The sequence below is a fragment of the Talpa occidentalis genome, unplaced genomic scaffold (assembly GCF_014898055.3).
Source record: "Talpa occidentalis isolate TD23 unplaced genomic scaffold, MPIMG_talOcc4v2.1 talOcc4.5, whole genome shotgun sequence".
Taxonomy (NCBI): Eukaryota; Metazoa; Chordata; class Mammalia; order Eulipotyphla; family Talpidae; genus Talpa; species Talpa occidentalis.
Genome location: NW_023604861.1, coordinates 101,596,750 through 101,610,288, shown reverse-complemented (window position 1 = coordinate 101,610,288; position 13,539 = coordinate 101,596,750). Strand labels below are relative to the sequence as shown.

Genomic DNA, 13,539 nt, shown 5'->3' with positions numbered 1-13,539 from the left:
TGAAAGACTCTTAGACCCATAAGGTCTATAATAACTGGATGCATCTGCATGGAGTCAAGGCTGGTATATCAGTTTCTTATTAGAAGGGAGAAGTATTGTGTGAAGGAAACGAACGATGTGGGAGTGGTGGCAGGTGGCTGGCTAACCTGTGACCTGAGCTGTGTGTGTCCTGCCAAGGACCAAGCCCTGCTCCCAGATTTGAATCTCTGACCAATGACCAGGGGTTTGTACCCAGGTGAAGTTGAGCATCTTAAATTAGGGCTTCTAGCTGAGCTAGCAGATCTCCCATTCATTAGGAGACTGCATTCCAAGGAAGGCAAATAAGTGGAGATGATGATGTAACATCAAGTCCATTACTTTAAAATGATGCTTAGAATAAGCTTCCTAGTCATGATAATCTCGGCACATTTTGTTATCTAAGATGTCTCATTTAAGAGACTATGATATATTAGCTTGGTGATTTTAATTTGAAAGGTTTAAGAGAATTCAATATAGTTTGTAAACCTCACTTATAAGTTTGTGTATTGGATTTAAAAGAATTGCCTACGTGCTTAGAAAAATTCTACTTCTTGGGTTTATAAATCTGCCTTGTTAGATATACGACATTTTTGAAAGACTTAGATATATTACAATTTTAAATTAGTGGCTTTGGTAGATAATATCAATTAAAACAATTTGTGAAATTTACGGACTAATCGAACAGAAACAAAAAAAGTAAGTGCATTGTTATTTTTATACCAAATGAATAGATTTGTAAATAAATTATGATCTGTAAGTTGACTCTAAAAGATTAAGAAGAAACAACTTTAATAGTTTTAATAATAGACTTAAGACCTATAACAAAAGCTCCTCTTGGGCATTACAAATACTATTTATATCAGATTCTTGACAGTGTTCCATTCCATTTTAGGCTTTTAGCTGTGGGTTTTCAGGAGGCAGGTTCTCCTCCTCCCAGTATCTTAATTTTAATCCCAATTTCTATTCTCAGTGCAAGAACAACCTCATAGCCAGTACAGATCCAACATGCTAACATTGCTGAGTGACAGGGTAGTTCTGGAAAGGCAGACACAAAGCTACCCAAGGCAGATACTACCCATGGCAGCACTTAGAGATTGGTTAGTTCAGTCATCTGATTCCTGGATGGGGGTGAGACACCTCACAGGGCTTGAGGTCTGTGGTCACAGAGCTGGGACTGGGTTCACATCTAGTGTCTTTTCCACCTCACCATGGATCTCCCAACTTCCCTTCATGCCCCTACCCCCAGCAGGGAAGCCTGCAGTTTTGAAATGAGGGCTCTGCCACTTAAATTAGGAAGAATTTTCTGGATACTCATGATGTCAGATTCAATACCCATTCAGTATAGATTCAGTATGAAGATGAGCACTTTGTGCAATCCCAGCTACCTCTAATAATCTGGCTTGCTTAAAACACATATGCTAACCTACTTCATCAATTCAGCAAAACCCAATACCAAAGAACATCTTTTTTTTTTTTTTTTGGTAGGATACAACTTACCTCGAATAAATGTGAACTTTATTTATGAAGGCAGTATAGTTTATGTTGAATCAGAAACCTTAGTCCAACTCGCAATGCTACCATGTACTAGTGGTATGGCCTTAGGCAATTTTCATAACTTTACAAAGTCTTACTTTCCTCATTAATAAAACAGTGGCGATAAAAGCACACAGCTCATGAAGGATTTAATGAGATTTATGCTGAGACATACTAAGTGCTCAATAAACATTAGGAAATAACATAACATTTAAAAATCAATAAAGGACACTTTTGCTCCTTTGCTCACATAAAAGCTCTCTGGGAAGTGAATGACCAGAATAAATGAGTGACTAAACAAATATATGAGGTTTTGTGCAAAGAAGAGCAAACACTTTCTGTTGCATCATATCAGAGACTCCTTGGTCTGCTACTCTGCCCCCCTGCTGTCTGCTCTCTGAGGGTAGACACCCTGTCTTATTGATGTCCACAGTGCCTAACCCAGTGCCTGGTACATATTTGCCTGGTGGAGGATGGAAGCATGGATGGGTGAATGGGATGGATGGCGGATGGATCAATGAGTGGGAAGGGAAGACAGACAAAAGGATGGAAGAACTGATCTTAAAAAAACACATTTGCCATTGCTACAGGTGTCATGCCAGGCATTTAAGTAGCCAGAAGAGGGCGCACATGCCCTCAAAAAGAGAGGGAGAGGCTGCCTTTCCTGGACCGCAGCAGGTAACAGCCTTTCAGTAGACCTGCTCTCCGCATACTCTCCTCCGTGCCCCATATAGGTGCAAACACCAGCCAACATCCCGGAGGCCCTCTCCTCATAGCCAAATCTTTTTTTTTTTTTTTTTTAAATAACACTCAGCAAGCATCACAGGCACACATAACCTCAACAAAAGCGCCATGCCAATAAAATAAGGCAGGCAAGTCCACTACGTTCAGAAAAAGAATTTTGTGTGAGGCAATCCTGGTTTGTGGCTGTGCATGCCCATAACTGTTTTACTGTCTATAAAGTAGAATTTCATGGCTTAAGAAGATAGATAATTTTTTTAAAAAAAGCTCTGAGGTCAATTTTATAGGAAGCACGAGAAAAAAAATCAGTTTCCTAATTCAAGTGGAAAAAGTTATCAGAGAAAAGAAACTTCTAATTTTCTAGAACAAACAAAGCCTTTGCTCACATAGGCTTATCTTATCTGCGTACTTTTACAAATACTACAGAACATTTCAGAAGTACACAAAATAGAGATATTGTCTAATGAAACTCTATGTGTCATCAGTAGGCTTCAATAATGATCCATGTTTTGCCATTCTTATTTCATCTATTTTATTTACTCTCTCAAAAGGACTCCATTTTGTGGGGGGAGGAAGTGTGGGATCATTTTTACTTGCTAATTCTTCATGCTTGAATCATAGTTTTTGGTGGTTTTTTTTTTTTTTTAAACAACACATTTGGGTTTAATATTTTAGAATGCATTCTATAAATCTTTAAACTTGCAAAAACATAAGAAGGCAGACGGCTTGAGGAAATGGCCTCTGGTATGACACTCTGTGGATTTCCATGTTCTTTGGAAAATTCCATGACAAAGATGAAGTCACAGGAATGAAATCAGGGAAGGAACACACTGGAGACAATCTGTGGGCTTGATTTCACATCATCTCTTATAGAGCTCAAGGGCTCTTGTGGCTGATGTACTGTTGAGGTTAACAAAATGCACTGGTCTTGAGGAAGAAAAATAACAATTCTTCATAACAAGGAATGAAAGATATAACCTTGTGTTTGTTGCCTGTTATTTTAAAATTCGGCTTCAACGTTGAAAAGGCAGGCAGGAAATAGAAAAGTCAGGGCTCTGAGGAGGATGTTCATACGCCTACCGTGCTTTTAGCACTTACTGGCTCAATTTCCCCCTTCCTGTTAGTGTAAAAATTCCATTCAAGGAACTGGGACTCAGGCAAGTTCTAGCAGTTGGGCCCTGCACCAGCCAGAAACTTTAAGCTGGGAAGAATCTTTTAAGAACGGATTTGATACCTGATGGTTTCATTTCTTTGCATGTAAATACTGCATCAGTTTCAGGGGTATCTTGGAGAGGTGCAGGGAGAGCAGCGGGGTTTTGAGTGTGGCCAGGCTTCCTTAGCAAAGCCTGTGGGACCTCCAAGGGCGTGTCTTGGGGGGAACGGAGGGAGGAGCGTGTCCTTGCTGGGATCTGTTCTCTTTAAGTGGGGAACCAGCCCTGGGCTTCAGGGGGCTGTGGTAGGGCAGGGAGGGCCTGGAAAGTCCTCCAGGACAAGCCCTGAGGAGCTGAGGACAAGCCCTGAGGAGCCCAGGGAGGCAGGATGCCTGCACCAGGGGTCTTGCTGCCTTGCCAACTCAGCACCATTGTGCATTCATTTCAGCTCAGCACTCACCAGCCTGGAGCTCTGCGCCCAGTACACTGAGCCCACGCATGGAGTGTCAGTGGGTTTCAGGAGCTGTGTGTCCCACAGAAGGTCTGTGTGGATGGTGAGGTGGGGAAGGGCACAGATAGTTCTCCTGTTTCCTCAGGGATCACTTCCACTTCCTTCTATCTCTCCTAAGAAGGTTGCAAATGCTTAGAATGCTCACGGCCAACTTAAGGTTAGCTAGAATTATGTTTGCAATTAAAGGTTGTGTCAAAAGAATGCATGCTGGCAGAAAAATAGTCCTGGACTGATATAAGTGAAACATGGTAAACATAACTTCTTGTGAAAGAGATCCAATATATCCAAGTTTTTCCTCCAAGAAGAATCTCTCAAATGGACTCAAAGCAGTGACATCTGGAGGGTCATAGTTAAAAGCTGTTCCTGTTGGAGCATGTAGCTGGCATGCCACAAATGGTGTGGTTTGGAGGTATCAGGATGCTGACCTCCAGATAGCCCTCTGATGTCCTCTTGGGGTGCGGGTGCAAAGATCATCATTTCCCATGTCTCCTTCAAGTCATGCTTTGGATGACAGGAAACAGAGGAGGCTGAGGTGGGAGCCATGACGGCAAAGTTACACAGGGTGCTGAGCATTCACCCCGCCCCCTCCCCGCCCCAAGATGAAGCCAGCCCCAGTGCCGGGCATCCATCACCACACCCATGAATGAAAATGCAGGCAATGCAAGCCAACATGTGTGCTCTGCAGGCCAAGGAATGAGTGAAGAGGATGCTATGAGAACTTCAAGTTTGGCCTGGAGTTGGGATAGAGGAGGTGGGGTTCACGCTAGTGCACTGTTCTCTATGTTTGGTAAGTAGAGGGACCTGGAGAAGCCTGCCCTGAGAGGGTGGACAGAGACAGGGCTGGGGGTGGAGAGGTGGAGGGGGCAGAGAGGGAAGGACCCTGCTCAGGAAGGGGCATCATCACCTGGACGTTGGAGTCCTGCACCAGGCAGAGCTGCTCCTGGATCTTGTGGAGCTCCTCCTGCTGCCACCGGATGTTGGCCTGCAGGACCCGTGTCCGCTGCTCCAGCTGGTCTTTGATGGTCTGGAACATGGTGAACTGTGCTGAAAACTTCAAGGTGGAGTCAAAAAACATAACAAGATGAAAAAGTTATTTCAACCTCACAGACAGATGTTGCTGCTGTTCTTCGCGACCCTGTCCACTTTCATTTTCCATCCCATAGCCACCCTTTTTACACTCCTAATGAGTGCCTCACTGCTGGGAAGCAGGGCATTGAGAGGGACCTGGAGGAGGGCTGGCCATCCGTGACTCTCCGTGTAAGTTTCCCTGAGACCCATTGGAATGTTCAGGTCTACCTGATTGCGCTGTGACCTTGAGGGGTACAGAATCAGAACAGGAAACTGTAAGCAATGCTTCTAGGCTGATATTCCAAATTTGGTCAGCCAGACAAATAGTTTTGGAGATCAGTGTCAGAAGGAGGGTATCAGCGAGTACTCCCCCCTTTTTCCCTTTTTTCTTATTGAGGGCATGACAATTGCATGTGACAGCTTCGTAGGCAATTTTGGGTCCTATCATCCTAAATCTGATCCTGGTGAGTGGGGCTCTTCTGTAAGAACTCCTGAACGAGCTTGAATTTGGGGTTGCATTTCACTGGAACTGTAGCCATGGAGGCCTTCTCAGCCTCCCTCATTTTTTTAGTCACTCTTTGCTGCTATGCACTTCTTAGAATCTATGCAAAAAGGAATGAAGGAGAACAGCACAATTACCTAACATTTACCCAAGGGTAACACTGGCAGAGGGTGACTTTGTTGGGGAGACATGAATATGTGCTTTGCACAGCAGTGCTGTCTCCCCTTCCTTGTACCTCTTTATTCCTCCCTAGGAGGGAGGGCTGACTTTGGGAATATCTTGCAGGTGATCTCAGCCCCAGGTCACCACCTGATTGTCTCAACACAAGGTTTCTCCTTGTAGGAAACACATGGCTAGTGGAAACACATGGTGGGGGTGCTGATCCCTCCACTCTGGATTTGTTGGGGTGCTCCCATTTCTTTAGGAAAATGAGTTTGATGCACCTGGACAAATTCTGTTCTCTTTTTTCTTTCTCTTTTTCTTCTTCTCTCTCTTTTTATTTATTTGCTTATTTTTTTTAAAGATTTATTTATTTATTTATACAAGAACCAGGGTACAGGCCAGATGCACGGGAGGGTGAGAGGATCCACCAGAGACACAGCGGGGAACAGAACAGGCAGACTGATGAAATGCACTGCTGAGGGGAGCAGCGGGAGTGACGAGAGGTCTGCTGTGCCATATGGGACCCTCCCTGGCTGGCTGGGATTGAACTGGTGCTGCAGAGGCTGTAGACAGCTTCACAGCATGGCGCTCAAACATCTGCACCACCAGGGAAGACCCTTCTCTTCTTATTTGTTTATTTATTTATTTATTTATTTTTGTGGGACCCTCGCCGGCATCCAGGGAACGAACCAGCGCTGCAGAGGCTGCAGGCAGCTTCGCAGCCCAGCGTTCAACCGCTGCACCACCAGGGGAGGCCCCCCTTCTCTCTTTTTAAATAATGATTTAAACTCCATGCTTTCAGTATCTATCTTAACAATCTCCCTAGTCTGTTTCTTATCCACTGTCTTCTGCGAACACCTCCAGGGACTATCTCTTTTCCTCTGACTTCTCTGCCCTTTGACCCTAACATGTGGAAAGGCAAGGAGACTGGAGAGTTTAGTACACAGATAGGCTATACCTGAGGATGAAATAACTGCAGCTTTTGCAGCAAATATAAAGAACCAGTAAGAATAACAATGGCAGGTGCTGCCCGTTTCTGAGACGTACACTTGCCAGTCTTGCCCAGATGGACAGTGGTAGGATGCTCGGACTCCTCACATATGCCCTTGTCCCCCAGATAGGTTGTGACTCCTCAGAGGTCACACAGCAGATGGTGGTAGCAGCAAAATATGAACCAGGTAGCAGCAAAATATGAGTCAGGAGCTGGGTGAAGCCAAGCCGTTTCCAGTAACACCTCCAGCCCCAGTCCTACCTCAACCAGAGTGCTTTTGACATCAGACTTCTTTTAAAAGTAAGGATCTGTGCTAAATGCAAGTTTAAAAATATATGTCTGAACCGCAGAAATCTCAATTAGACTATAACTAATCAAAGCACTCAGCTGGGATTCTCAAAGAGAATTCATTCGGTTGAGAAAGAAAACAAGCTCTATCAGGTATTTAACTAAAAAAGAAAAAAAAAGAAGAAGCAAAGAAACAAAACCCTCTGTGGTGGGTTCTCCCAGTCAGCAAAAAGTCAGTGCTTTGCCTCCTAGTGCCCATGACAGCAGGGCTCTGGGTACCAGCAAGCTCCCTGGGGAACAGCAAGGGAGAAGGAAAGTTGGGAGGCCCGGATGGGGAGTTTCCTAAAGGCTAGTTACTTCTAAATGAATCTCACTTCCTCTAGGCATGCCAGGACCCCTGGCATTAGTCTCTTGTTATATTCTTGACTGTGGCCTAACTAGGGACATTCTAGTAACACAGTATGAAATGAAACCATCAGTTATGCAGATAATCAATTCCCAGAATTTGGAGTTTATTTTTCCCCTTGTCCTGCTAGGGCACTGTAGTGTGAACATTAGTGAGGGTTAAGAGAAAACTGGAGAAGTCAGTGCTTCACCTGGGGTAGATATGAGAAGAGCAGTCTGACTTAAAAGGTCAGCATTATGAGAGAATGTCTTAGCGGATATAGAGATTAAGAAACACAGTATGCCCACTAGACTAAGAACTGTACTATTAATGAAAATGAGGTTCAATAAGTGAAAAATTAGAATTCCCAAAGGACCTTTATGGCCCCATTATGTATTATAAAATATACAAATTCCTTGCTATGCAAGAAGTTTAAGACCCAGAAGTTTAAAGGAATTCTCTTTTCATGTGCCATTGGACTGAAAGAGTTACTAATTTCTTTTTTTTTTCTTTTTTTCTAAAGATTTATTTATTTATTTATTTATTTATACAAGCACTGAGTACAGTCAGAAGCGCGGGAGGGTGAGAGAATTCATGAGAGCCAGAGCGGGGAGCAGAACAGGCAGACTGACGAAATACACTGCTGAGGGGAGCAGCGGGCAACAGGAGAGGTCTGCGCGCCATATGGGACTCTCGCTGGTGGCCGGGGATCGAACCGGCGCTGCAGAGGCTGCAGGCAGCTTCGCAGCCCAGCGCTCAACCGCTGGGCCACTGGGGAGGCCCGAAAGAGTTAACTAATTTCATACCAATGTGCCTTGAAGATTCAATGAGGAAAATGTTATTGTGGTTTTCTTCCCTACCTCTTGAGAATGCATATAGGCTATTTTTATTAGTTGACTCTCTATGGGTAGCTTTGACCTCCACACTCAAGCCTAATGCTTGCAAGAAGCATATGCTTGCACGTGTCTTTCTTTCCGGGAAGCCATTAGAGACCATTGCTAATAGGCACATGTTGGGAAAGAGTTTTCCACAGTGTGACAGGTGTGCACCAAGACTTAAACACTTTGGCAAAATGTGTGGCCAGTGGCACATGTTGATGAACCATCACCTGAGATGCCCTGTGACCAGTAACTGGGGTAGAGCTAAGTACCCCATAGAGGAACTGGTCAGCACTCTGGGCTCATGAAAGTACATGCCAGTTGTGACCACAGACTGAATGGCTGTTATTTCATTCTACCTCAAACACCAGGTCTCAAGCATGTTATACATTTCCCAAACTCCCCTCTTCCCTGCTGACTCTCTACCTCTCCATCTGGCAACCTCCTACCCAACCTTCCAGGCCCAGCTCTGGTGTCACTTCCTCTTGGAAGCCATGTGTTCTATAAAACACACACGCTGCCATAGGTAGTGTTTCTGTTTATCTTCCCGTCTCTCCCTTGAACTCCAGCACTAAAAGCAAGGGCTATGTTACAAGCATCTTTGCAGCCCTCACGCTCATTCACTCACTCGCTGACCCAAATAGTAACTCGCTGAATGTTGTTGAAACAAGTAAGGAATTACTCAGCAAAGCTGTGATCCTTTTTTATTTTTTTAAAAAACAAATGTGATATTTATAGTACTAGACTCACAGATTTTAGATCCTAGCGGAGTCTTCCTATGATATTTGACCTAATTTAGACCTTTTCTAAAATATCATGGCCAATTTGGAGTCTAAAAATATGAGAGCAACATGGAAAAGTGGCAAAGAGATGAACAAAGGCAGTTAAGAGGACTGAGAAGCAGACCCTGAAGAATGGAGGAGGGGACAGATGTGGGAGGACATTCATGGCTCCACTGGGCCACTTGCACTTGCGGGAATGTTGGGAGAATGTGTCCCGTTTCTAACATGGTTTGGTATTTACGTGCATGGTACGTGTTAGCACCAGTGCCCCCCACACTCAAGAAACTGCCATGCATTCTGTGCAGGGCACAGAACTGTCCCTTTCCCTGAGCCCCAGATTCACCTGTGCCATGGGGGTAGGTGGGCTCTGCAAGATGGTCTGAGGCAGAAGCTGCTGAGTGAGGTCACAGGACGGTGGGGCAGGCAGAGGGGCCTGTGGAAGAGAGGGCTTTGTTAACAAACACTGCTTCTGCATCATGACTGAGGTACAGGGGTGTTGTCTCTTGGTCGACTGACAAAGGGGGCCTTTTTTGATCCAGACAGAGCTCATACATGGATATGGTCCCTGGGAAAAGGTCAGGCAGCAAGCCGTGTTGCTGCTCTTGAGGGGAATGGAGTCAGAGCCAACGTGCGGCTGGTAAGGAGTGCAGAGTGCTGCTGAGCCAGCCCTGCAGTCCCTGGGGTTCCCTGCCCCCGTGGGCTCTGCAACGTCACTGTTATCTGCAGGGACCAGGCAGCCCTCATGACCTCCCCTTGGTGCCTCCTGTTCTAGACTGTTCTTTGTGGATTTGGTAGCTCTTCTCCGCAAAATTCTTGCAATGTCACTGAGCAGTATGAAGGCGGCTGTGCTAATAACTGGCATGGAGTATGGGCCTTCCCTTTCTGGTTGGACAGACACACAGATGGACAGACAAACCACGCACATCTATCTCCAAGAACTCAACCAGGCAGGGAACTTGGTGCAATTTCATGGACTCTGGTTGTAGTCTGCAGGACTCCTGGGAAGCCAGCTGAGTTAGAAACCTTGTTTTCTCATCGAGTGGGCAGAGAGATGGTAGGATAGGGGTGCTATGTAGAAAAAAGAAATAATCCTCTCTGCTTCATAGGCTACTTTGAGTTTTTAAAAGAAAAGTAAAAGGATTCTTCTGTAGTTATTCCCAAACTGCCCCCAGTCTCCAGGGACTATGAAAAGCAGCCAAAATGGAAAGTGTCACCCAGAATGACATTGGAGGAAATGACAGCAAGAGACCTTGTTTTGAATGTGAAATTCCAGGCACAAGGCTGACCCAACGACTGGTTTTGGTTCTCCTGATCTGTTCCCCAGCACTACTGGGAGAACACAGAGGAGCCACCATTGGTGGCAGAAAGAGTTAGACTGGACAGCTGGGTCTGGAAGGAAGGGCAGTCACGGCTTACAAGCATGTCTCAAGGTGACTGGGGAGAGAGTGGTCCTTGTCATGTCCTATTTGGAAAAGGAACATGTCACCTATGCCTTTCAAGCAGACTGTGTACAATTTCCATGGTGATGGCAAGCAGGGAGGAGGCACATTTAGTCCCATCTTCAAAGGGTCAGAAGTTGTTTGAGGGATTTGGCAGCCATCTGGACATAACCTCTACAACTCTTGGACACTTCTCCCATGTAGAGATGAGGGTCTGTGTCCTGAGCTTTGTACTGCTTTGACCAAGACCGATGGTGGAGATGGCAGGATGTGGTTTTTAAGAGTAGGTCACAGAAGGCCATGCAGCCTCTGCCTGGCTTTCCAGGAAAAAACTCCCTCTCGAGATGTTTCCTCTGGGAATCTAGTTGACACAATAGGAGGAGCTGGGGACATGGAAAGGCTCAGGCAAGCCAATGGTGGATGGTCTTAGCTGTGCTCACCTTCAGCCAGGCCAGCCAAGGTGCCAGACAGCTGAGGGTAGACACACCTGGGATGTGGATTTCCAGCCCTGGCTACTGAGGGCTACTGAGGCCTCTGACACTATGAAGCAGAGAGAAGCTGTCTCTACTAGACTGCTTTCTGAACTCTTAACCCAGAATCCATGTATGTGAAAAATGACTGTTGCTTTATGTCTCTTAGTTGGTTGTTTGTTACATGGCACTAGGTAACTGGAGAACTGTACATCAGTGATTTTGCAGACAGCTTGTGTGCTTTCTAGAGGTCACTCACTGTCTGATGTTCTGCAAAGGTCAAGCTTCCTAAACATTTCACTGCAGTCAAATGGGATTTAACACAGAAGGATCCTAGGCATGTGCCCCCCAGAAGTATTGGACGTTTGACTCCAAGCTTGAGGTTTTGAGTTTTCTCTTTAAAACTCATTCATATTTTGTATTTGATGGACATACATCCATGTCAACTTTGATAATAAAATGTTTAAAACTAGATGCAAATTAAATTACCTGCCTACCACCCTATAGCTCCCACCCCTACCTGCCACTCCACACTATGAAGCTCCAAGTAGAATTGGGTCTCTGGGGAGATACAGCATCTGTCCTGGGGCCTTGCAGGCCACCACACTGTAGCATACCCCAGCTGGGAAGTTTGGGGTGACACACACACCTGCATTGTAGTTGTCTGGCTGAGCCCCGGCACAGGGAGCTCTTGGGGCAGGGCAGCTGATCTTGGCAAGGCAGTGGTGCCGCCCTCAGCCATCAGCTTGCTTGGAGTAGCTGTAAGAAAGCAACAAATTACCTTCTTTACTCAACCATACTTAACAACTTCCTTATCAAAAGATCAGTGACTACTGTGTGTATATAACTAGGGCTTGAGTGGAATCTCTGATAAAGGAGGCCCAGCATGAATGGAAGTGGTCTCAGGAGGAACAAAAGTTCTGTCAGCCTCCAATCTGGCCTGGGAGGAGGTAGAGAACAGAGCAAACCAGTCCCAAATTCCTTTCCACCACTTGGTTCAACCACTGGTGTGATCGCATATCTTCCCAGAGTTACTAAAACCTGGCTCAGATCTCTGTCTATGTATCACCCGCTTTACATCTGCTCTCTGCAGCGTGGACAGGCCACAGTGTGGAGGGATGGGGGCAGGAAGCTGACGGGCCAGGAAGCAGGAATGTGAAGTACTGGCAACACTGCTGCTTGGCCTGGACTGCCTGGACTCTCCTCTGGCCTGGGCCCCTTCAAAGAACTCTACTCCCACTCCGTCCCCCATCCCATGGGGTGATCAACCTCATCTCCCATCTGTGGAGTCGAACTTACAGGCAGGCTCTGAGAGGGTGGTGTGCGAGGATTTGTGGGAACTTCTTGAGGATGCAGATGGTGAGTGACTGGTGTTAAGGCCCGAGGTACCCATATCAAGTGCATTAAAGTGCTGCTGGGGTTCCAGGGTTGAGCCTTTGTCCTGAAATACACACATACACACACACATGCACACACATACACACACAGAGTCCACATTTCAGAATTGGGATGATGGGAATGAATTACATCATCTAGTTCTCCCTAAATATATAGAAAAAAAAATTGAAGTCTGTTGAGAGAAATCCCATAGCTGTTTGGGGATAATTCCCAACATATTTGGGTGGAATATTTATACATATGTCATGGAGATGTTTTCAAAAAGGCTTATAGCCTATAAGTAGTATTTATCACATTTTTTCACTTTGTGTTTTGAGTTTTTAGATATTTATAACTAACTTTGCATTTTTTCCCTCCAAATTGTCACCTCACTGCCCAGAATCTTGACTTTCCCAGAAGGAGTAGGAAAGAGGTAGGTTCTAGAACTAATGTTTGCTGGTGGTACTGAATTGATCACACTCCATTGTGATCAATGCCATATGGGCCCTTCCAGGTAGTTCCCACATTGTCTCCCCACCAAGCTTTTCTGTAGCCTCAAGGTCCCTGGAGTGCAGAATAGGCAAAAAGACAATGGCCTCCTCTCTTCTCACCCTGGGATCCTAACTGATTCCACTCCTAGAATATCTCTGCCTCAAGTGCAGTGTGAGGAGAAAGCAACTGTGCCCTTCCAGCTATGCGGAGCCAGCTTCCCACTCCACATGGCCAGCTTCAGGAGCTTAGGTGTTAAGAAAACACCTGATACTTTTTAAGTCAAAGAAGAAACACAATGATAACTTGCCAGAAGCATGCTCCCACCCAGACCCAGAAGAATGGTGAATTCCCTGGCATCCAGCAGGCCACTTAAACAGACTGGCCACATCCGCTGATCTCAAGTATTATATCCCGAGGTGTGAGTCTGTGTGACTTTTCTGTCTTTTCGGTCATGGCTTCCTTGAGGGTGGAGTGGGCCCAAGTAGGGCAGGGATGATTAATGTGTCATCTACAGGCCTCTGTGCAAAACGAAATGATGGGATGTGTCTGGAGTTGCTGCTTAATGTCCATTCTGAGACTGCAGCTTGGTCACAGAGCCTCCGCTAGATCGGACCCGAGAAAGGGCCTCTGGCCCCTGGCCGTTTGTGAAGTCAGCAGAGAAATAAACCCTGAAAGTGACAGTAGGCACTGAGAGGCTTTCATTGTCATTTGACAAGGTCGCACATCACATCCAATCATGGGAATTTGCATT

At 45.6% G+C, this 13,539-nt stretch overlaps 1 protein-coding gene across 3 annotated transcripts in view; it reads right to left on the bottom strand.

Moving 5' to 3' along the window:
• Nucleotides 1-13,539, bottom strand: part of NPAS2 (neuronal PAS domain protein 2) — a 152,124-nt gene that overhangs the window by 8,619 nt on the left and 129,966 nt on the right. For all 3 annotated transcript variants that reach the window (XM_054701909.1, XM_037527976.1, XM_037527973.2), the window contains 4 exons: nt 12,219-12,360; nt 11,569-11,678; nt 9,354-9,443; nt 4,859-5,005 (listed from right to left, as the gene is read on the bottom strand). In XM_054701909.1, coding sequence (XP_054557884.1) covers nt 4,859-5,005; nt 9,354-9,443; nt 11,569-11,678; nt 12,219-12,360 — 489 coding nt within the window. The remainder of the gene's footprint in view (nt 1-4,858; nt 5,006-9,353; nt 9,444-11,568; nt 11,679-12,218; nt 12,361-13,539) is intronic.